The 25,714-nt window shown below is 37.3% G+C and overlaps 1 protein-coding gene across 1 annotated transcript in view; it reads left to right on the plus strand.

The window, feature by feature from the left end:
* Positions 1–25,714, plus strand: part of TENM3 (teneurin transmembrane protein 3) — a 1,583,118-nt gene that overhangs the window by 1,520,243 nt on the left and 37,161 nt on the right. Inside the window, exons 22-28 of the mRNA XM_030816348.1 lie at positions 2,113–2,380; positions 3,695–3,838; positions 8,492–8,741; positions 9,437–9,457; positions 17,080–17,312; positions 18,706–18,860; positions 19,647–20,521. Coding sequence (XP_030672208.1) covers positions 2,113–2,380; positions 3,695–3,838; positions 8,492–8,741; positions 9,437–9,457; positions 17,080–17,312; positions 18,706–18,860; positions 19,647–20,521 — 1,946 coding nt within the window. The remainder of the gene's footprint in view (positions 1–2,112; positions 2,381–3,694; positions 3,839–8,491; positions 8,742–9,436; positions 9,458–17,079; positions 17,313–18,705; positions 18,861–19,646; positions 20,522–25,714) is intronic.

Consider the following 25,714-nt stretch of genomic DNA (forward strand, 5'->3'; position numbering starts at 1 on the left):
TGATGGTTTATTTTCCCACTTTGGCTGGATTTACCTTTCCTACTAATGCAAAATAACATGGTCAAGTTAAATTACATCAGAGAAACACATGCTTTAATGAACAAAATTACAGATATTAAAATCAAGCATAACACCTGATATTTTGAAATAGAGGGGCAGCTTCTGGAAGGTCACAGGAAATACATATAATATTCATAAGAGAGTCCCTTACTCATGGAAAACCTATCAAATGTATCGGAAATTATTTTGAAAATAAGAGGAAGCAAATGATGGGCTTTAGGGTTAAATCACATATTATCAGGGCCATTCTGGAGTCACAGAATCTATTTTTCAAACTAACTCCTTGATATTTCACTGATTATGGGAGAACAATGAGTTATCTTTAAACCATTCACCCTAACAACCTATAGTCTTACAAAAGTACCCTCAGTCTTCAATTTAATGGTTTCCCCGGGTCTAAAAAGTTTCTATATGTTTGTAAACTATTTTGCTTAAGACCGTTTTGTGGCTGAATTCAGTCACCATGTTTGAAGGAAAACTCCAATGGTAATAAATTCGTGTATCTATGTTAGAAATGCCTTTACTCTACTGTACCGCATCACGTCCCTCTTCATGCCAACACCGACTGACAGGCCAGAATGGAAGCTTCCTTCATCCATTCATTCGTGCTACTTCCAACTGTGTGATTGTTTATATTGAAGCTGACAGCTCTACCCTCAGTACAAGGGGTCTTGGAGGGTTTTACTGAAGTTATTAAAGTTTGGAGGTGGCAGATACACATCATCTTTAACTGTTCTATGTGGAGGTGTTGGGGAGAGGGGGAACGTTGCTGAACACTGAATCAGTATTCTAAGATCTTTCCAACATGAAAAGGCAGCCCTTTCTGTCTGAATAGTGAATCTTGATAGGGCAATATGAGGAAGCCTTTGAGAGTACTGTTTAATTCTTTGTGGAGAAAGTAGTGAGTTCCTGGTGCACGTTCTTGAACACAGATAGCCTTGCACTTACAGCCTATGTAGAAAGCCTATGAAGAGCTGTTCTTATTCACCAAACTAACAGGAGCATTGGTAAAGAGAATCTGAACTCCTTAGAAAAATTGTATATGCTACCTAAAATACATTTTTCAAAATATGTTTTGGCATAATGTATTTTGCATTTGTTAATGTAAATATTGTCAGCATTCACTGAGCTAGTTACACTGACTGGTAATCTATGGGGTTAAGAGTATAATTTTTTTAATTTGTAAAGGAGATAATTCTTATGCACATAATTATATTCATTTTTACAGTCCAGTTTCAAATAAAAAAGTGTGAATTGATATGTTCTATGTGCATTTAATAACGTATTAGTTGCTCTTTAGGAGAAATTTTATGGAGCTTTAAATTATTAGCTAATTTACCATCATATCAAAAATCCATGGTAAGTTGGAGCTGAATCTTTAATTATGACAATGTGCTGTTATTACATTACCTCTCAACATGGATATGGAATTTGCTACAATTTAACCCAAATGACTGGGTGTTTTTTGTTATCCTTACTGTCTTTATAGGCTGTGACCAGCCAGCTGATGAGGCTGTAGGTATTGGTTTAGTCCCTAATGAGCCAGCTGGCACAGGCCAGATCTTTGGCCTAGACTGCATCCCTGTTCTGAGCTAACCATCTTACAAATGTCTGCTCTAATTCTCCAGGGTGATGGGGTGAAAGATGGGTTAGTGAGAATCCACTGTGACTACTACACTAACAAGTCAGTGCATGTCAGCCTGATGGAGCAGTCACAGTGTTTCCCGTATGAAGAGTAGCACCCAAGGTGTGATTAACTCAGAAGAAATGACAAGAGGCTTTTAGGAAGAGACATTTGGGCTGGCAGCAGAGTTATTTTTAATTATTGAATAAGATAACAGCTCAAATGCATATTTGTGAATAGTGACTCTTTCGTGTTTTACTTTAGTTGCTCTAAAGCAAGTAAAATAAGCACACTGTCTTTACGAGTAACTAAACTAAGGCACAAAGAGTCACTGTTCACAAATACAGTGAATATATACTACATAAATGTATTTTATCTAATCGTCATACATGATCACAGTTTGAAACTTCTGCTTTATTCAAACTTAGGTACTCCACGAGGAAACTACAATTCCAGGAACGGATTTGAAACTCTCCTACTTGAGTTCCAGAGCTGCAGGGTATAAGTCAGTTCTCAAGATCACCATGACCCAGTCTATTATTCCATTTAATTTAATGAAGGTTCATCTTATGGTAGCTGTAGTAGGAAGACTCTTCCAAAAATGGTTTCCTGCTTCACCAAACTTGGCCTATACCTTCATATGGGATAAAACAGATGCATACAATCAGAAAGTCTATGGTCTATCTGAAGCTGTTGGTAAGTTCCAGATAAATCTTTGCTGCAATGAAATTTTTCTCAAAGCCAGAACTATCATAAATTAATTGTAACCCAGGGAAGTCAGTGGATAAACAGAATATAAAGAGAATAAGGTTATCCTAGGGATATTATACCTTGGCTGGTTTAGATCTACCGTGGGAAAAGGAATGTACTCCATGTGGCAAGAAGAAGAAAATATCAGCCTTTTCTGGCTGAAATTATGTCATAGAGGAATTCTCTGAATGAGATTTCAGCTTGTCACATCCTTTTTCCCCCCATGTTTCTTTCCTTATTTTGTCCCTTTTTCCGTTTTCTTCTTCTCTTTATAACTTTACCTCCCTGGATTTCCTTATTTGTTTTTGTTTTCTGTATCTAACACTAATATAGTTTCAATGCATACTGATGTTTAACAGGATAGCAGACATTTGTGTCCATGAATTACATCAGCTGTTTTACACTAGAACGGCCAGTTCATTCAATGAAAGGACAGTCAAACCAGTTGTTTTATTGAATGACTGGACAGTGCAATCAAAGTGTGACATGTTGAGAGACAAAGAGAATAGGTATATAGTATAGCTTCAAGCTCAAGCTCAGAACATAAAAAACTAATGAATGATATGTTTTTGTTTTAATTAGTATTTACCTTAAAATAGAACATTGTACTCTGAAATTAATAGGTAATTTGGATTTGAATTAGTTCAAATCAATCCAGTAGTTGCCACTTCTCCTTTCATTTTTTCTCAATTTTAAAATCCCTGTTTCATTGTGAACTCTGGATCCAAAGTTTTTCATCTGTGATTTATTCATATTACTGCTAGTTTGTTTATCTCTGATAATAATATGTCAACATAATGTCATAATCTGGCTAGCTTTTGTGTTCCATTGAACCTTCCTTATCATAAATATTTTCCATCATTTAACACTCTTGAAAACTAGAGAGTTCTAATTATTCAGATGGCAAACATTATTTTTAGTTGTTATCTAATCACTGTTTGAGACTGACTGATCTAGTTACTTAACCAGCTGCCCAATCCGGACTTTATTTTGTGCTGTGAACCCCTCATGAAGGGGTGGAATGGGGAAAAAACATTCATTTTCTATTAAATCAGTAGAAAATAATATTTAGAGATCTTTTTTTAAAAAAATCTTTTATATGGTGAAATCTTCTTAAATTAAAAAATAAACTGCTCATAAATAAGTGGAAATACAGTCTCAGAACACAGATGCGAAAAAGGCAGTTTTTTCCAAGTAAGAAAATAAATTGCATTTCCACCAGTAGTTGGAAAGATGAGCTGTGATTTGTTTGGATTCCAGTGTCAGTTGGATATGAGTATGAGTCGTGTTTGGACCTGACTCTGTGGGAAAAGAGGACTGCCATTCTGCAGGGCTATGAATTGGATGCATCCAACATGGGTGGCTGGACATTAGATAAACATCACGTGCTGGATGTACAGAACGGTAAGCTCGTGTTCATAGATAGCTGATGTTGTAATGTATTGTTCAGAGATAGCTAATGTTGCCCACTTTCCAACTCACGAGATTGTAGCAACATTTTATGCTATCCATGCTGTAGGATTGGAAATGGCAGAAAAAAAGTAAAGGTGAATTTTTAAAGATTATAAAAGCCTAAAGTGGGAACCGTATAATACTGTGATATATTTTAAGATGTTCATGTATTCATCGCCAAAATGATTTTCCCATTAGACTGTGAAAGACTGACTTTGGTGTTGCAATGAAAGATCTCTGAGTGGGAGTTGTCAGCACAGATTCACCTAGAGTGTCTCATTCTACAATGAGTCAGTGAGTGTGAGCCAAAGTACTTTAGAAAGGTTTACCAAAAATGGAGGGAGGGGGATTTGTTTTTAAAATAAAGAAAAAAAAATCATGTGACTTCACCAAAATATTTTTAGTAGATTTTAATTCTTGGGTAATTATTCTGAGTATCTAGATTTTTTTTTTTTTCAGTTCTTCTTAGACTATCAGGGAAATAAAACATTCTGCCACTCAAATGGGGTCACATATATTGTTACTTGACTTGGTGAATATTAGGGGAAAAAATGAATAATCTGAGAAAAAAAGCAAGAATCAAAAGCGTTCCTAGGAGTAGACCTGATAACATGCTAGTGAATATGCTGTGAAGAAACATGTTTCATATGCCGCAAACCAGAAGAGGAGTATTCACAAAATATGACCAGCTCAATCTCATCAAGAATATTATTTATTTATATGAAACACAATTCTGTTGTCTAGACTGTGTTTCCAACATTTTGCCCACATACTAGCTGCATCTCAGACAACTTGAAGGGTGCTTTGCTAGAAAAGCAAGACCTTAAGTTAATCTATTAACTTTAGCCTCCTGTCCTAAACCATATCATACTAGTATCTTTTACTGATAGCCAGAGAAAAATGTCACAATCTCAGCAAAATAATCTAGCTCTTGACTTTGCAGAGGTTTTTGGAAGGTTCAGAATGTTAACTTGACCATGTTATACAATTAAATGTTTATAGTTAGTGGTCACTTTTTCAGATTAATGTTGCTTCAGTGTTCATTCCTCCTTAAAACAATTTCTTTTTGTGTGAGTGTTGGAGAGGGTGCATTTTAACCTTCCAAATATATACAGTCTAAAGTAGTTTTCAGACCAGTACTTGAAAATGCTCGTGCTGGGCCTGATGCAGTGGCTTATGCCTGTAATCATCTCAGCACTTTGGGAGGCCAAGGCAGGTGGATCACTTGACGTCAGGAGTTTGAGACCAGCCTGGCCAATGTGATAAAACCCTGTCTCTACAAAATATACAAAAATTAGCCACGTGTGGTGGTACACACCTGTAGTCCCAGCAACTCGGGAGGCTGAGGTGGGAGAATCTCTGGAACCCAGGCGGCGGAGGTTCCAGTGAGCTAAGATCGTGCCACTGCACTCCAGCCTGAGTGACTGACTGACAGAGTGAGACTCCGTCTCAAAAAACAAAAAAGGAAGAAAATGCTAGTGCCTTCCCTCCAGGAAATAATAGTCTGAGAAAATCAGTAGTAAGGAAAAACAAAAAAGCAGAAAAACCCGTCCCTGCTTCACTATTTTATAGCAGTATATTAAGCTCTACACCCCTTCCAGTTATGTCCTGGACATCAGGATGCAGCTCAGTTTGCACCCCAAATTAAGCAGAGCAGATAACTAGTGCCACATGCAGCACATTGAAAAGGTGGGACTCCTGACCAAGCAGGGGACTCCAGTGTTCTCTCAGAGCCTCTCTTAACTCATCAGTGGTGTCTGAAGCAGTAGTAGTTTCATTCTGTTATATTAGTAGCACAAGGTTCAATCATGGTCTTTTAAAATGCGAAGCCATATGGCAAACATGCTAGTAGCTGCTCTTGATGGAATTATGTAAAATTATATTTCATACAGTTTGAACATATTTCTGTATTCCTTCAGAAGCCCTCTACAAACAAAACTAGGGGAAACATCTCTAGATGCCATTTAGTTATGATGAGAGTATAGGGTAAAGTTCATAACCAATTAGCTACAGGATTTCACTCAAGAGATTACAAATCAATAGGAAAACTACAGGCATCTCTGTAGCTCCGGAAAAGCCCATGCCTCAGTAATTCACCATTGTATGATACAACACACAATACTATATTCAGGAGGATTCAGAAATGTGTAGATATTCTTTGTATGTATAATATAAATACACACATATTCTAAACCAGAATAACATGTGGGTAACTTCTATTAAAACATCAGGGCAGATGTAAAAACCAAACTTTCCAAAATACTGTCCTCAAAAAAAAAGTTCTAAATTATAAAATATATTTAGGCCGAGCACGGTGGTTCACACCTGTAATCCCAGCACTTTGGGAGGCTAAGGTGGGCAGATCATTTGAGATCAGGAGTTCCAGACCAGCCTGGCAACATGGTAGAACCCCGTATCTACTAAAAATATGAAAATTAGTCAGGCATGGTGGTGGGCGCCTGTAATCCCAGCTACTTGGGAGGCTGAGGCAGGAGAATTGCTTGAGCCAGGGAGACGGAGGTTGCAGTGAGCCAAGATTGTGCCACTGCACTTCAGCCTGGGCGACAGAGCAAGACTCTGTCTCAAAAATAAATAAAAGAAAATATATGTTATTTTTAAATGTGAGATAACCTCAGCCACAGAGTGAACAGATTGCAGTTTAGAATTTTATCCAAGAACATTCTGACAAGTAGTGGCTTTCCAAAGTGACATGTGTCTAATTGAATAAACAAAGTGATTTGTAGTCATGACAAGGTGGATGAGCTATAGAAAGACATGAAGGAAGCAGAGAAGACGGAAACATAGATGCTGACAGTTATTCGTGCAGGCACCCTGAAACATGGAAGTAAATATTCTAATGTTCATCTTTCTGTTCTGTCATCATAGAGAAGAAGCAGGAAGGGCCAATCGTTCAAAGTAATGACTGAATAAATCAGATGTCGTAGAGCAGTAGTCTGACTTCTAGGATTCTTCTGATGAAAATTACACAACTGGCTCTTATAGGAAATTATAGCTCCATAATTATCAACTAATGTAATCACAGAAAGAAGAATCTTAGATATCATTAACGCATTCTTTGAATATTCAAGGCAAAATGCGTTTCACCTCTTGTTATGATCCAGCCTTATTTAGCTTATTTTTCTTAAATTTGAATAAACCTGTTTTATTTTCCCTGATTTCTTTATGTAAATTTGCTATGATTATTACATCACCCAAATAGCAAAGCATTAAAAAAGTGATCACAGAATGCACCTAAAATGTGCTGAGTTATAAGGAGAACATAATTATTCTAATTTCTTCTTCACTTTAAAATTATCCCGAAATGGGGGAAAAAGCACTTTCTCAAGTTTCCTGATTGTACTTTCGTGGGATTATTCTTTCAACAGTGTATCTGCTAAGAAGTAGAGTCATTATCTCTAAGAACTGCTTTGGAGCATAGAACATTCAATAAATATAATAGATGCCGCTCTAAAGTCAAAGCAGCAGGTGGTGTATACAGATGATGATAACACATTGAGAAATGTCATAAACTATGCATGGAACAATAGCAGCTGACTACCCCGTGTGCATCACACCAAACTGGAGCCACTGATCTGTATATAGCAATGGCAAAAGCAATAAAATTAGAATCTCAACTCAAATCTAATTTCTAACTAACTATGAAAATATTTAATATTCATTTGGAATCTTTTCTCAGATTTTCACTGAAGACCATAAAAGAGCAGACTGGCATTTTGTCTTGATAAAATTATTGGCACTTCCATGCCTTAAAGCAGAATTCACTTTAAATAATACATTGGCCTTCTACAACAGTTTTGTTATGTTTGACATTTTGAATAACTGCATGTATATGCGTTCTCCTGTCAGATGAGAGTGTATGCAGGAATAGTCGTCTTTGACAGGATAGGTAGAGTTAAAATAAGCCTGTATTATCATTATAAGCCTGTATTATCATTACAGCTTTGGAGTTTAATGTCTATTATTTTCTACCTTTGTTTTCCATAAAGTTTGTTAACTTTAAAGAAAATTATAAATTCAAAAGAAATTTATATTCCTGGTTTACATTTTTATTAATTGAATATTTTCAATATTGATTAACAATTAGGCAAACTTGTTATTCCCTAAAGAACGTTATGTAGAGCCTGTTCTCAAACCTGGTTGCACGTTAAGATCATCTGGAGAGTTTTTCTAAATGTCAGGGCTAAGGCTGCACCTCAGACAAATTAAACCACCATCTCTCTGGGTGAGAACCAGGCATTAATATTTTTTGGCAACTCCCCAGGCCATTCCAGTGTATAGCCATGACTGATCATCACTGATGTTGAGAACTGGGGTTTTAATTCTTCTTAGTCTTTTGTTCCTTTCACCAGCCATGATTTCAGTTCACAGTAGACAGCACTTTTGGCGTATATCCTATGTACTTTATCATGTAATATTTTACACTACGTAGTTGAATACAATTCTTTCCAATGGAGCTTCAGATAAGAATATCTTAATCCAGCCCTAACAGGCATTGAATTATAGTTAAAACAATCATGAACATGTTTGCTTTTCACCTTTACACTTTTTCATCATAAGAAAAACAAGGCACTTTATTTCTTCTAGGTATACTGTACAAGGGAAACGGGGAAAACCAGTTTATCTCCCAGCAGCCTCCAGTCGTGAGTAGTATCATGGGCAATGGGCGAAGGCGCAGCATTTCCTGCCCCAGTTGCAATGGTCAAGCTGATGGTAACAAGCTACTGGCCCCAGTGGCACTAGCTTGTGGGATCGATGGCAGTCTATACGTAGGCGATTTCAACTATGTGCGGCGGATATTCCCTTCTGGGAACGTAACAAGTGTCTTAGAACTAAGGTACGTCTTTCCTAAATTTGGGCTTTTAACCAAAGCTAAATGTGCCTTTTTAAAAAAAAATGTTGAGTCTGATGTACTAATTTATTCATGTAAAAATGCCATCCCAAGGTTTAAAATTTCCCCCAGAAAGAAGTCAAATTCTTGCTTAAAGAGAAGCATAACACATATATATTGTCCCATAAATGTATTAAAGAGCATGAAGCCACCCAATATATCAAATATCTTACTGATTTCAGTGAATTTTCTGTGCTCTAAAAGGCTAGAGCTATGATTCTTAAATCTCTTTAGAATAACCCTGTGACATAGGCGTAGCTCCTTTATTTCACAGTGGTTGAAATTAAAGTATAAAATATTTTCCTGTGATTTCAGGACCTGATATTAAATGAACTAAGGCTACAACTTTTAACTAGAATATTGGATCTTCAGGTTGGGTTAATCCATTAGCCATAATGCCAATAGTAAAAGTAACATATTGTCTTTGCTTTGTTCATTTAAGTATGATTTTCAAATCATTCTATTCTGTAAGTTATTTGGTAAGCCCTAGACTACAGAATTCATTTCCGCCAAGTTGGCAATTTTCCATACAAATAATTAAAATCTCAGAATTCAACTCATTATATTTTAGAAGCCTTTTCTAACTGTGCTTTCTTTTTTTTTTTTTTTTTTTTAACTTTTTTAAATCTGCTTCCACCAAGAAATAAAGATTTTAGACATAGGTAAGCATCTTACCTTAAGGTTATTGTATATTTTCAAATATCCTTTTCACATTTCAATGTGACCCTCTGAAATTGTTTTCTAAGAATATTTCATCATGAGAGAGGAAACTCAGTATCACAGATCATCAAAGGAATTAAAAGTGCTTAATTGAACAATTATTATGCAATATATTGCAAGTTATTTACATGATATAATTTGAGAAATTTTTTTCAGTTGGTTCATAAAATAAATTTCGTTACAAAAATGTATAAGGAATATAAAAGTATAAGGAATATCTCTCTATAAAAAATGATTTCCAAGCTTTAGTTACTGACCGACACAATCTAAGCCATGTCAAACAGAATGAGACCTGAAGGAGACCTGAAGCACACTAGGAAGGTTTGAGAAGGCTTGCATCGTCCCATGAATACCCAGAACAGGTTGTGTTTTATTGGAGACTCTTTAAGAAGAAGAATCTAGAAATATTTTACCTTGGCAAATTTTTTAAAACGTACAGTTATGTGAACATGTGGCTTGGCAGAGTGAGAGGCCCCAAAGCTGAAGCTTAATTATTAGCTTCCTGGTAAATTCCTCTTTGCCTATAGTTTATATTTTCCTAAGTTAGGAGAATTACTAGATTTAAGAAGTAATGTTTTCATTGCCATTATTATGGAGGAAATGACTTTCTTCAAAGTGAAGGACGAATATAGTTGAAGCAAATATATGGACTCAGAAGTGTTTCATGTTCCGCTTTCTGTGTACACGTAGCTGCAGAAGATACAATAAAGACTTGTATGGACACGATAGAAAAAAAGGTGGAGGAAACCAATGTGTTAAAGTAAAGCTAGCAAAAAGCTAGACAGGTTAGACATGCTAGATCTAGTTTGGTCATTAAAATATCTAATGAAATGATATTAGATAGAAACATTAGTAATATTTTATGTGAGGTCTTTTAGATGAATAAGTCAACATAACCCCTGTAAACTGTTGTGTAGTGATTGACAACTAGCAAACAAAAACCAAAGTTCTCCTGAAAGATGCATAGCTGTTGCATATCAGGGATACCAAACCTGGCCCCATGATCTTTTCCTGAGATCCCCTATTGATCTTATACTTGCAGCCAATAGCTCAAGCACATGCTAAAATCAACACTTCATCTCCCCAGGATACTGAGCGTGCAAAGCTCTGCTGTTAGAAACCACAGCAGAATATCAAAAACTTTCTGGTCTTGTTTTCTTGGTAGCTGTGGAGAAAAGAGGAAAGACAGACAGGTTGCACACCAACTAAATGTGAAAATGCTGGAGGCAATACAGAGAAAACCATCAAAGCAGTTACCTTTTAGCAATCGGGCCTATTCCATGCCGGGCATTGTGCCAGATATTTTATATCTGTTATTGCAGATCCACACAGCAATCCCTCAGGGTTATAGGTGACGTAGTAGAGGCTCTAGGAGGTTTCATATCTTCCCCAAAATACATATCTAAGAAATGGGTAGCAGACAGTTAAACCACTCTAAAAGTATGTTCTTTCCACTGCACCACACAGCCGGTTTTTCTGTGTCCCAATGGCTAAGATTCTAGGGGCACGTTCCCCGGGTATGCAAAAAGCAAGACTTATTTTGCAATCATTTTACCTGTTATTTAAAGCCATAATCTCTCCCTCTGGAAAAAAAAAAAATCTATGAGGTTAGTGTTACATCTTTATTAACAGTAGAAATTCATTTTATACTAACTCCTGGTGTTTGGCAGTGATACTATTGTAATCCCTCTCTCATGATCCTCCATAATCCTTCTCTGTCCGTCATCCTAACTACATTTGCACTTCTGCATTTCCTTTATGTGCCATGCATGAAGAGTACACTTTTTGGGTTTTATATGGATATTTAATTATATGAAATCAATCAGTGTTAACTGATCACCTACCGTGTGTTAGGCACTTTGAAAAATAATAATATAAGACAAAGTACCTGCGCTCAGAACTCACAATCTAGCAGGGGAGACAAGGTATATATGTGACAAATATAACATTATCAGTTTCATTCTTTGACACCTAATCATACCTGTGGTCCATGGTTTCAAATGTGAGAATAGTTCTGTGAAGGAAGAGATTATTGGGAGTTGACAGTATGGTAAGGAAACATTTTCTGGAAGGGCTGATATTTGAGCTAGGTCTAAAAATGAAGTCTGCTTAAATAGAACAGCAAGAAGAAGAGAGGGCAGTCATGAAGAAATAGAGAAAGCAAGTAAAGTTACCGGGGACTGGGGGAGAGCTGAGCAAGACATGTTCTGAGAGTAATCAGACCCACCTGAATGGAATGGGGGGTTCATGGTGGTAATCACGAGAGATACAGGCAGAAAGGCAGGGGAGGGTCAGACTGCTTGGGGCCTTGAGTGCTCTAAGGAATTATTCTGTCCTATAGGATACCTGAGACAGTGGGGACCCATTTTAGGATCCTGAACAAGTGGCATACTCAAAGTGGCCTTTTAGGAAGAGTAATTTGGTGTCAGAGTTCAAAATGATTCAACATCAGATCAATTAGAAAGCTGTTGCACCTTGAGATGCTAGAGAACCTACAATAGCATGGTTAGCAGTGAAGAAAGCCAAGCGATAAAATAAAGGGAAGGAGAGAATGGAGAGCCTTTGTCTAAGTGATAAGAAAGAGGAAGATGTAGAGAATGTGTAAGGTCTTTTTGAGCCCAAATCAATCATCAAATATGATCATGTCATTGATAAAATAGGGATTCCATTTGCTTCGTAAGTAATAAAATTGACCTAGCAAAGTCAACATATTTTAGTTCATTGGAACTTCTTCTTTTAGCTTAAAAAAGTAAAGTTCTTTTCAGATGCTTCTTCCTGTGTACCTGCCTATCGTTATCTTCCCTTTCCTGGTTAATAAGATCCTTCCTGGCGTGCTCCCTATCCTCGCTTTCTTGGGCAGCATAAGAGTCATGAGAGGCTTAGGAACAGGTCATAGGAAGAAAAATAAACTGAAAAGTGTGTCTAAATCTACAAAAGGAATGGTGTTGCCATTCGTTAATGATTAAAATATAAAAATGCACACTTTTTATCCTCTTCTATATTTCGTATACTATAAACAGTCTCATTAATTGGACTAATGGGGGAATAAAAATATTGAATAAAAATTAATATAAAAACACATTGTCTTATTTTAAAATTCAGAGAGTATTCTGTTATATCAAACTCATAAGCACCACCAGGATATTACATGAAATAAAAATTCTTAGCTATACTTTAATGAATAGATATAAATATTACTGATCAACATATTAAATTTTTTATATGAATAGAAGCTGCTACAATGCTTTAAAAATGTCTTTCTTTTAGATATACCAAACATGTCCTTCTCTGATGTTTATAGTATTAGTTTGCTAATGAACCCCTTTAATATGTAGTAAATAGTAAATTTTATCTCATCCTGGTTCCAATTCTCACACATTCCAAAATTTAAAAATTGCATTAATTAACTAATACCAGCCAAAGGGCACTTAAACATGTAGAACTAAAAATCAACTTTGTGAATTTTATATTACCAATTAAAGGATCAAAGAAAGTGTCAATCATAAGTCTGTGAATTTGAATCCATTAAAGTTTAGATATCAAATTATAAAAATTTTATTCAGCACTCCTTATTGACTTAATATTTAAAAATCAGGCAGGCATGGAAATATCACAACCCAAGTCGCTGCTTGCAATATTCTAAATGGTCTTTTGGTTACCATAAAAGAAGCTGTTTTACTTTTATGTATGAATATAGTTTGTTATGCTTCTTCAAATGTCTTGTGTTCTAAAGGCTGTGGCACAGTTTCCAACTCAAAAGATAGAAGTGCTAATAATGTCTGTTCTCTGGCTTGTTCTTTGTGAATATTTCTCTAGTCTGAGAAGGTTGAATTATGACAAAATAAATGAGCAAATCCAGCCTGCACTTACCACTGGATCTGTGTCTAACTGAATGAGACTAGAGAAGATGTCTTGATAATTGTGATGATCTAGGCAATTCGGGATGAGTTAAGAATCAAGGTGTAATATACTAAAGGTTCTTAACTTGATCTCAGTTTCCTTGATTTTGCTATTAGTCAAAATTGTAATATTTCAAACCTTTCTGAAATAGTGAAATCTCAATCAATCACATAAGAATGCTGCTGTGCTTCTGCTAAGCAGAGATTTCCCCAAACCAAGCGTTTTGAAAATCCCTGTTCTCCAGCTGCTAGCTGCAGCCGGTTCCGTCGTGGTAGCCTCACGTTTTCACAGTAGATAGATTACTGACCTAAAAATTCACCACTCATTTGTACCCACACACCCGCCTCTTTAGTGCTTTGGCTTTTCAGAAAGTTGGAAAGCAAGCACTAGCTCACACTGTCAACTCTCTGTGCTTAAATTAGGTGACCTTGAATCCCAGTCCTATGGCATATGATTCAGAGCTTCACTGCCACCAGTCTGTCATCTAGAAATATCCAGACTCACTTTTTTTCCTTTTAGTACTTCCATGCTGATCCCTCTTTTCATTTAGGAGAGACCAGCATCTAACAACCAGCTCTAATTTGCCAGGCTAGCCTGCACCGCTGGGAATTTGTCAAGTTCTCATTTCCTACTATCCCGTGGGGAATATTTCCAGACGCTAATTCTCTTCTCTAGGGCCACTTAGACTCCCCCACATTTGTTCTTCTGGACATTAGAGTTGCGTCCAAAAGTACAGCTTTCATCTGTCAGACATTTTTAAAGCCATTGACATTTGTTGCTTGATGGAGAAATTTCTATGTCTTCTAGGAAGGAGATGCTTCAGGACAGGAAATAAGCAAATATAAGCACCACTTTGGGCATTCTCTCATTACTTCCCCACTAGAATAAAACTGATGACAATAAAGGCAAAGCTTATGACTTGAATGTCCATTCGTTTCTGCACCAAGAAAACTCACGTCCCATAGCTAAAGAGGATGCCACCACCACGGAAGCTGCCACCTCAAAAATCTGTTTTTTCTCAAAATGAGGGCATCCTGAGGAAGTGTGCATGATTCATTTACCATGAATGAGTCATCATTGTTCATCATTACTCTCTAAACAATTTAAAGTGGGTATATTAAGATGAGTCTTCATTATTTTAATAGTTTAGGATATTATAAACTGCTGTTATAACAGCAGAAGTAAGAAAACAAATTTAAACCTAACCAAGTTTAGGTTTAACAAACCTAAACCTAAACCAAGTTTAAACCTAATCAGTTTTTTCTTTTAATATTTTCAGAAACAACTCATACTTTAGTTAATTATTGTATTCCTGCACTTTCTAAGGTTATAAGGCAAAAGACATTGCACTGTAAGAAGAGACAGGACAAAAGCGAGTATAAGGACAGTTAATTCTTAGTGAGCATGTAGTATGCGCTAGGCCGTGTTCTAAGGATCTTACATATATAGTTCATGTAATCCTCCCAGCATCCTGTGAAATATGTATTATTATCACCACCTTTACAGGTAAGGAACCTGAGGCACAGATAAGTTAGGCAACATGCCCAGATCATACATTTAGTGTTAGTAATGAAGTTAGGACTTAAACCCAGGCAATCAGGTACAGAGTTCATACTCAAAAGATATACAACTGAGAAGAAAAAAATACTTGTGTTATGTATACACATGAGTGTATGCATACCATGTACACAGCTATTCACAGTTAACTGTATAATCAGGGAGGTAGGAAAGACTAGAGGGGCCTCTACAATGTCATGTCTTTCAAAGTAGACTCAGCTTGGTGGAGTTGCAACTCTGTCACCAATTATACATACCTGAAAGACCAGCTCTGTCAACATTAGACTGTTTATAGAAAGGAAAAAAAAAAAAAAAACCTCTGTAAAATTGCTCTGAATGTTATATTGGTATGTAACCCTTCACTTCCTACAAAGTAATAAACTACCACATTAAGGGATGCAATATGTGTTGCTGCATTTAAAATTGTAGGCATCAACTTAGGAAAATGATATAATAACACTTAGCATAGCAAGTGGATCATTTGGCATAACCCAGTTGTTCTGAAATGTTTTTCTTGTATAATGACTTGCATCTTTCTGAGTTCATCTTACTTTTTACCATTTCACACACATTTACACACTCTAAGACATCTTGCTCTAGTCTGTCTTTTGTCACTCAAAGATATTAAAGGCTGGAAAGGAGATCCCAAAGCTGAAGGACATACAAATCTCAAGCCTTTGTATGTCTTTGTATTTCTCTGTATACTAATCACAGCCTAAGAGTCTCAGAGCTCCCCAAGGCCTCTGCAGACTCCATGTGTGATCTGCTGTCCTCCACTAAAACATGAGAAACACTTACAGGATTTTAAGAATAGAATCTCTTACAGGAATGATAAAATGTATCTATTCAGCACTTCGAAGGAAGATCATTAAGTAGTGAAAATTGTTTTATTAGAACCTAACCTCATTAGTAATGAGGAGACTACTGCATCACTATTAGAATAAAAATATTCATATAGGTAGGTTTATTCTAAATATTTTAGATGTTCACAAATAAAATAAATGGAAACAAGCACGCGCGTGTGTGTGTGTGTGTGTGTGTGTGTGGAAAGAGGGAGAGGAAGAGAGAGAATGAGAATTAATTAGTGTAACTAAGTTCGTCATCAAAAGATACATGGTAGATTCCCATCATGTTGACATCTTGGTTGGGACACCAAATCATTTAAATTATTTTTCAGGTTTTTGTTCAGAAGGCAGTCGTTGCACACATACAAGATTACATTAATTTTGAGAATGTGGCATTGTTTGTAAGGATATTAACTTTTTAATTCCAATGATACGTCATAATTTGTCCCCTCCTTAGCAGTGTCGGGCTTACCATTTTTTACAAGTAATGGGACATAAAATGTTTTACATTTGCATTTCTTCATATTTATAAAACTGAGGCACTACATTTTGTATGCCACCACATTCATAGACAGGTTTCAGAGCAGCTCAGTATACAAACTTTAGAAAGAAAACTGAAGGATCCAGCATCCTAGCTCACTGCCACAGGCCACCAACTAAGACTCCCCCGTACACTTGAACGACCTCATTTTAATATTTAACCCCATAGGACAGACACTGGCACTTTTCTGGATTATGATAGAGCAACCAAGACAGATACAGTGGTACATTTCTTCAGGGGGAGGGTTTTTAGTTTGAAAGGATAATACCCTATGGCGAGGTGTGAGTGGAATCAGTAGTATATTGTACTTCACTGGAGAATTTGATGGAGACATGCTTCCCCTGGAATAAACTTTATGTCCCTCATTCAGGGGCAGTTTTTTAATGGCTTTGCACTGAGCACAAAAGATTTAGACAATTTGCTTCTTTGTTTTAGGCTAGACACATATTGCCTTTTAAAAGTAATATTTTTCAAGATGACTGTTAGTAAATTGTTGAATCCTCAGCATCAGGCAAGGAAGGCAAACAGTAATATCAGAGAAATGCTACCTGTGAGCACATCTTTTAAGTCATTATTAAATAGACAGTACTATTCATGTCTAGTCTTTAATCATGGATTCCAGACTATAATCAGTTTCTCATGATCTGTTTTATTTTGCTTTTAATTTCCCTCTGTATTAGGAGTAACTCCCTTTGATGTTTATGTATGATCCTTTTCACAGCAGCAACCCAGCTCATAGATACTACCTTGCAACAGATCCAGTCACAGGAGATTTGTACGTTTCTGACACAAACACCCGCAGAATTTATCGCCCAAAGTCACTTACCGGGGCAAAAGACTTGACTAAAAATGCAGAAGTCATCGCAGGGACCGGGGAACAGTGCCTTCCGTTTGACGAAGCAAGATGTGGGGATGGAGGGAAGGCCGTGGAAGCCACACTCATGAGTCCCAAAGGTACCAGCAGTTGGCGATTTGAGGATTTCTTTTTATTTATTAAAAAAAAAAAGGGTAGAAAATCCATTTAGTGCCTAGTCATGTTTAATCCTGAGTCTAACTTTTTACCTTTGACAGTGTTATGGAAAGCTGTTTCACATCTAGAGTTTTTAAAAGCCATGTAGCATGAAACTGCTAGAATCCTAACTTGGTTTTACAGTAAATATTAGGTTCTTGGCATTTTTTATTATCATACCATTTTTTTCAGCTCTTCAAAGAATGAAGCAACTACTCTATCTAATTCAGGTCACATCCTGTTAAACTTCAAGGAAGTATCCAAATTCTTTCATAGTCCTGGAATTTCTTTGTCATGAATGAGTCCCAGGCTTCTTTAAAACCCATCACTAAGCAACCCTGTGAGCCCTCACCCTCTTTGGAGAGCTGTTAAACTTTTGTTTCTATGCCATGGGAAAAAATCCTTGCTGAGAGGAATTTTTGGAGGTAACAAGGGCTAAAAAATTCTACGTGGTAAAGGCTTTTAAACCAGGCAGGAATGATTCCCTGCTCATGTATTATGCCACTCAATACAATGTTTTTGGTTTGGGGCCTTTATTTTTTTCATGGTAGCTGCTATTATATGAACAAGGACTGGAAAAAAGTATCTGTACTGAATTATTCATAATAGAAAATTTCATTGTAACAGGGTCCACAAAACACTACCTTGGCTTAGATCTATTTTTGTTAGAAGGATATGGTTACTGTAAATTAGCTGGAATGGAATTTGAAACTGGTTCTATAATTTATAGACCACAACATTATATAATCATTATAATTTATATTTGAAACTTACAGGTATTACCTGTGTGATACATATACTCACAAGAGATTCTGACAAAATTGGATAATTTCCTTACTGAATTTTTTTTGTTTTTTAAGACGGAGTCTCACTCTGTCGCCCAGGCTGGAGTGCAATGGCGCGATCTCGGCTCACTGCAACCTCTGCCTCCCGGGTTCAAACCATTTTTCTGCCTCAGCCTCCCAAGTAGCTGGGACTACAGGCTCACGCTGCCACACCCAGTTTTTTTTGTTGTTGTTGTATTTTTTTAGTAGAGACAGGGTTTCACCGTGTTGCCCAGGCTGGTCTCGAACTCCTGAGCTCAGGCAGTCCGGCTGCCTCAGCCTCCCAAAGTGCTAGGATGGCAGGCGTGAGCCACCATGCCCTGCCTCCTTACTGAATTTTTAATTTATTTGTATTATAAATGCCTATGTTGGATGTATTTGCAATCTCCAGTCCCACCTGCTACCTGTCACCCATGTTGTCACTGGGGTTAAATAATTGAGTTTAATAATGGGCCTAATAATCAAAAGTAATCATTTCTGAAAAATTAGTAATACTCGCTTCTCTCAAATACAGGAATGGCAGTTGATAAGAATGGATTAATCTACTTTGTTGATGGAACCATGATTAGGAAAGTTGACCAAAATGGAATCATATCAACTCTCCTGGGCTCTAACGATTTGACTTCAGCCAGACCTTTAACTTGTGACACCAGCATGCACATCAGCCAGGTAGTTAAATACTAAGCTGACTTGTTTGTTTTTCCTCTAGGTGACTTGACTTACTCAGTCAGTAGACTGTGATGGCACCATATTAAACTGCATATATCATGTGTTGCAGTTGTTCTCATAGGGCAGTTCCATTTACATGTATCACAGGAGCTAATAAAAAGTTATTTTCTTCTATAATTCTGCATTTGATGAATTCAGTGAGATACAGAACAGTTATCACTAAGAAATGCTAAGCATTTGTAATAAAATACCAGTAAAATAGCAGCATGCAGGTATTCTAAAAAGAACCAAACAGCTTAAATCTCTAATCTTTTGATTGCATGAGCTCCTTAAGTAGTAGAGAGAACCCACTATGATTAGTCCCAAGGGACTTATATTTAGAATTAGAAACTTTACTATTGGCCCGATTGAAAACACCATAGAATACTAACCTATTCATAACCTAGAAAGCCATAAGGAACCTGTGTGTTCCTTATTGCTGCCATAAGGAACCTGTGTGTTCATAGCTCATTGATATATGTTGACTCACTACTTAGAAGCTAATTTGCTATTTGCCTGTAACTAGCAAATCTTTCTGTGAGCTGAATTTTAAAGTAAAGTGTTATTTCCTATATCTATCTTCATTCATTAATTTTTGGTTTATTTTACTGAGGCTATTGAAAAAACTATTATCAAACAGTTTATCTCAGATTAATGCCAATTTCCCTGAATGGTCTAATTTACTCTTCGGGCGAATTAACTGTAGTGCAGTAACTTACTAACCAGGCCATTTCTTTTTTTATTAAGGTACGTCTGGAATGGCCCACTGACCTAGCCATTAACCCTATGGATAACTCCATTTATGTCCTGGATAATAATGTAGTTTTACAGATCACTGAAAATCGTCAAGTTCGCATTGCTGCTGGACGGCCCATGCACTGTCAGGTTCCTGGAGTGGAATATCCCGTGGGGAAGCACGCAGTGCAGACAACACTGGAATCAGCCACTGCCATTGCTGTGTCCTACAGTGGGGTCCTGTACATTACTGAAACTGATGAGAAGAAAATTAACCGGATAAGGCAGGTCACAACAGATGGAGAAATCTCCTTAGTGGCCGGAATACCTTCAGAGTGTGACTGCAAAAATGATGCCAACTGTGACTGTTACCAGAGTGGAGATGGCTACGCCAAGGATGCCAGACTCAATGCCCCATCCTCCCTGGCTGCTTCTCCAGATGGTACACTGTACATTGCAGATCTAGGGAATATCCGGATCCGGGCTGTGTCAAAGAATAAGCCTTTACTTAACTCTATGAACTTCTATGAAGTTGCGTCTCCAACTGATCAAGAACTCTACATCTTTGACATCAATGGTACTCACCAATATACTGTAAGTCTAGTCACTGGTGATTACCTGTACAATTTCAGCTACAGCAATGACAATGATATTACCGCTGTGACAGACAGCAATGGCAACACCCTTAGAATTAGACGGGACCCAAATCGCATGCCAGTTCGAGTGGTGTCTCCCGATAACCAAGTGATATGGTTGACAATAGGAACAAATGGATGTTTGAAAAGCATGACTGCTCAAGGACTGGAATTAGTTTTGTTTACTTACCATGGCAATAGTGGCCTTTTAGCCACTAAAAGCGATGAAACTGGATGGACAACGTTTTTTGAGTAAGTATATGAAAATTCTACTCTGATTATAAAATGCTGTGACATGACATCATCTATAATAGCAATATAATCTTAAGGGCTGGAGGATTCCGTGTTTTTGAGAGCCTAGAGCTTCTATAATTTTGGGGTCCCAGCTGGGCACGGTGGCTTATTCCCATAGTCGCAGCTCCTGGGGAGGCTGAGACGGGAGGATTGCTTCAGCCCAGGAGTTCGAGGCCACGGTGAGCTATGATTGTGCCACTGCACTCCGGGCTGAGTGACAGAGCCAGAACGTATCTCTAAAGAAAAAAAAAAATTAGATTCCTCTTTCTGAGAAAGAAGACGAAATTGCAAGATACAAGATGCAGGGCCTTGGAAAGGGAAGGGACTCATGTAAGGGAGAAGCGCAAAGCTTAAGTTTCAGCTGGCTTCATGGTCAATTTACCTTTACTTAAGGATTAACATCTTGCTTCCAATAGACCTAGCATCTTAGCAGCAAACCTTCTGAGAAGCATCCTGCAGCTATGGTTTGGGGCATAAAGCCTTTGGCTCTAGGTTTGCCCACCTGATAAAGCTGACTGTATCAGGAGCTTGCATTGAAGAAAAACTTCAAAAACATTTACAGTGAACTTTGCTGATTACATAGAAGGGCTTAAGTTTTTGTAGTCAGTTACCGGAGAAGCTACACTGTGCCTCAAAGAACCTTACAACTAAATGCAAGTCAGGAATTGCCGTTTGTTACCTGAAAGCATGTGAAGAGGCAGGAGTCTCATTCAGCCAGGGTGTTCTACTAGATAGCGTGGAGTGGTGGCCTGGGCACTGTGCTGTCTAAACAGTCACATCGCGTGAGTCACTGAGAATGAAAGGAGAATCAGCCGTTGAGTATGTCATGGCATATATAAATGCATTCTCAGTTGCTTGTTCACTTGACTCAGTTGTACAAGCCATGAGGGGAAATGAGATATGCAGAGATGGCATGTTGACAAATGCAAAATAGTCTTTGAAATGAATCCTGAGTTCCTTAGTGTGGTTTTCACAATGATATGCTGAAGCAAAAGTATTTCTTTCTGTAGGAGCACACCTCTAAAATTATAATAAAAGTCAGTAGAAAAAATGACTCAATATACAAATATTTTCTGTACAGCTTTTCTGGAATGTATCTTATACATAAAGCTTAGTTCTCCTGTAGCTTGAATTGCTTTTCTTTTTTGACAGATTCCCTTTTAATAAAATGAATGTTAGCCAGCAGCATGATTCTATCAATCAGAGGAGCAAACCTTTTCAATTGAATTACATTAAAATTCTGTTCTTAGCATTCCTTTTGCTCATTTTAGTATCGCAATAGGAAAGGAATAAATTGGAAGTTAATGGAAAGCACTTCCTTTGCACTGTTTTCAAAGTGATCGCAGGCTAGATTGCCGACGAGGCCAAAAAGAGCACAGGAAAAGTGCTGCCATCAGATGAGACTGGGCAGGAGAGCTGCTCTGATTCTAAGATCTTCAGGAGGCCGGGCACGGTGGCTCACACCTGTAATCCCAGCACTTTGGGAGGCCGAGGTGGGCGGATCACGAGGTCAGGAGATCAAGACCATCCTGGCTAACACGGTGAAACCCTGTCTCTACTAAAAATACAAAAAATTAGCCAGGCGTGGTGGCACGTGCCTATAGTCCCAGCTAATTGGGAGGCTGAGGCAGAAGAATGGCATGAACCTGGGGAGGCAGAGGTTGCAGTGAGCCGAGATGGTGCCACTGCACTCCAGCCTGGGCAACAGAGCGAGATTCCGTCTCAAAAAAAAAAAAAAAAAAAATCTTCAGGAGATGGTGGCGGCATTGGTAGGGTTTCAGTTTAGTTGAAAGCAGGGGAAACATAGAGAAATAAGTTGTTAGTATAGTCTGGTACTCAAGCCCTGCCCTCTGGGCCATTTTTGAATGTGTCCTTATTCATTCCCAGGAGTTCATTGTATGGGTTAGTGCTGACACTTGAACTTCCTGCAGCAGATACAGTGGTTTGCTTTTGGCCTACAAATGCATTTTAATCAAGTTTGGAAAATTAGAGAAATTTCACTGGTGGAGCTGATGTGGGATAGTATAAACCAATTTGGATTTTTTACCTTTTAAAGAAATGATAGTGCAAAAAAGAAGATCTATTTCTCTAGTAACAAATAACCTCCAAGAATTTCAGACTTACTTAGGAATCAGCAGACTGGCTGAAGTAGGAGTTGGGTTGGCAAGCCAATCTTGGATATAATGGGAAAACATTATTTTAAAGAATGAAAAGTTTTAATTAATTAAAACACATCAAAATCACATTTTCACCAATACTCATTACATGTCAGTATATCTATTAAATCTTATAACTAGATAAATTGCTGTAAGGGCAACTAAACTATTCCAAAAAGCATTATTAAAATATCTTACCAAATATCACCCTCACAATTTTATATATATACATATATATAAAAGAATATCATAATTTAACAAACCAGTGTTTAAAAATGACTTTTCTAACAAAATTAACAGAAATACTGCTTTTAAAAACCAGTGTTTTGTTAATTTTCCTCATAAGCTGTCTACAGCAAAGACGACTAAAAAATTTCTAAGAAACCTTTATGCATTTTGCAAAATAATGTGTTAAAAAAGAGCACTTAACCCAAGGAATTCAGAATCATCGTGTCAGAATGACAAATGATCATTTTTTTTTTCTTCCCATACATTCTTGTAATTTGGCTGTGAAAGAGCAAAGGCAGCCTCTTCTAAGGGTCAGAAACTTTAAAACACATTCAAAAGGAAATGCACAAAAAGAAAAGGGTGGGGGTAGGTGTCATTATCAGGCCACCCCTCCAGAAGCACTGTCTGTGTTCAGACACAGCAGCACGTATTGTCTGTGTAAGTTTGAGACGGTTAATGGGCAAACTCAACCCCTGTCGCTACTCATCAGAGCCTTGACAACAGTGTTGCTGCTGCTTGTCTCCTGACCTGGGTGTGCGGTGGGATGTGAGCGTCCTAATAGAGGCAGCAGGGGGTCTGTGAATCCCTGTCGGAATGCCTTTGTTTTTGTAGTTATTGGTGAACTGGCCGACTCCCAGAATATTAGTACGTATCTGTAATATTTCCCTTCATTTTTTAGAGTACCGTGTGTCTATGTGTCTACTTTAGACCTTCCAAAGGGTAGCTGGTAAGTTCACAAAGAAGGGATTTGACAAGTTTGACAATGGCCAGAGTGTTACCAAAACCACAATGCGATTGTGAAAAAAAATTGCCATCCCCCACTGAAAAACACCTGTTTTCTATGACTTTCATGACACCAGTCCCTTGAGCTCTGATAACATGCTCTATAATCATCTTCCTGCACAAATACCTTGCACAGAAAAGTTAAACTTTTCAGCTCAAATTCCTATTTGTATATGGCCAGCTTTCTGACTAGCCTGGTGTCTTAAAAGCCTTGAGATTAAAGCTTTTGTAGGATAGAAACAGATGGAAGAAGATCTGGAATCAATAAATTTGCCTACTGATAAAAATACACTTGTCATACTTCCTTCCAAAGAAACTTTAAAAGAGAATTAGTTCCAATTACTTACCTTACATGTTTTTATTTTTTTCTTGGTACAAACTTTAGTGTACCACTAACATGTCACAGTATTGGTATAAGTACAAAATGAAATGTAAAAGTATTTCATAAAATGCAAACTTTGATTATCTTTGTGGCTCCCCACCACTCCTGAATGTTGCTGTGGGTATAGAACTCTCCCAATAGGTATTTGTTGAATGAAGAAATAGAAAAATAAATCAAAGATATAAACAGGTCAGTGTTTATTTGCAGAGAAGAGTCTGGTAAAACCAGAAGCTGGCATTTGCCAAGGTTCCACTGAGAGAATACCTATAAATGCTCTTTTGCGTTCTAAGTTAGTTCACACCTCCGTACCAATAGTGAATGTTGAAAATGTTAACATTACCCATTTTTGTTACTGATTTTTAAAAATATTTACCCAATATTGCATGTTTGCTCACTGTATTTTGCTTTACAAAATAAGGACTTCCTCAGTTGATCTTGTTATTCCAATAATTAAACAAAAAAATAACTTCCTATTGATAGCACTTTCTTCTGAAATGCTGGTGTTAAACACAGAAAACTTTTCCCATGCAAATACAGTTAAAGGATATTATTGTATCTGGTATCAGAAAGGATTCTAGGAGAAGAAAGCCTGATTCCCAATAAGGTTTTTATCAATCACCGATAAAGTAAGTAGGGTGATTCTTCAGGGTACACAGATGGGGTTTCTTTAGCATGATAACTGTCATTTTGAAAACTAGAGATATCTGCTTCTTGGCGGCAGTTTCTCTCCATGTTACTTGTAATTATTATGTCCCTATTGTGATTCATTACAGAAGTGGCCAATATATTTAGACATGCTACTGGATGGTATGGTGGGAAGACTACATTAGGTATCAGATGGTTTATAACTCAGCTTTGCAATCACTGAGTTAGACTAATAGTTTCATGAGCTAAATAATTATTCGTTACTGACTGAGTAAACCATCTTGGCTCTGACCTCCTCTTCCATTGACTTGCTGGGCTGTAGAAAAGACCCCAACTAGCTAACAGGGTCCCCTTGTATGAAGACACTGTGTCTTCAGTTAGTATTAGGGACTGCTTCATGCCGCTGTTCACACCACTTAAAAACAGTGGCCACACACGATCATTCCTTAGTCAGAGTAATTCCAAGGAAACTGAAAAGATCTCACCTGCTAAATATTTATTATTTAAAAAGTTGTTTATGCCTGAAAAGAAACCGCAGTTCTTACACTCAAACGCACAAAGAAAGGAAATCCAGTGTATTGAATTGGGGAATAGAATAAGTTATTTAATAGTAAATGGCATTTCACAGTTCTCTGCTTGCTTACCCACATCAAATACAAACCGTTTGGGCGTATCTAGAGGCTGCTGTGTCTGGTTAAAGAAGACAACATGAAAAAACTATGAATTCTGGCCAATATGTACATGCACACCAGCAGGTTAGTGACATTTTTTTAAATCTTGGGACTTTGAATATTTGGAGCTCTGTATTTGTGGAGCTGACTCTGTGATCTTTCGTGAGCTATATTCAGATTCACAGAGCAAATAAATGAGTTTCAGCTTTTACACATTTATGTAGGTATATATGGGTCTCCGGCTTCCCATTTGGGTGGTTTATTGTCCCTCATTCAAGCTTTTCAA

The sequence above is a fragment of the Nomascus leucogenys genome, chromosome 7b, assembly GCF_006542625.1.
Source record: "Nomascus leucogenys isolate Asia chromosome 7b, Asia_NLE_v1, whole genome shotgun sequence".
NCBI classification, from domain to species: domain Eukaryota; kingdom Metazoa; phylum Chordata; class Mammalia; order Primates; family Hylobatidae; genus Nomascus; species Nomascus leucogenys.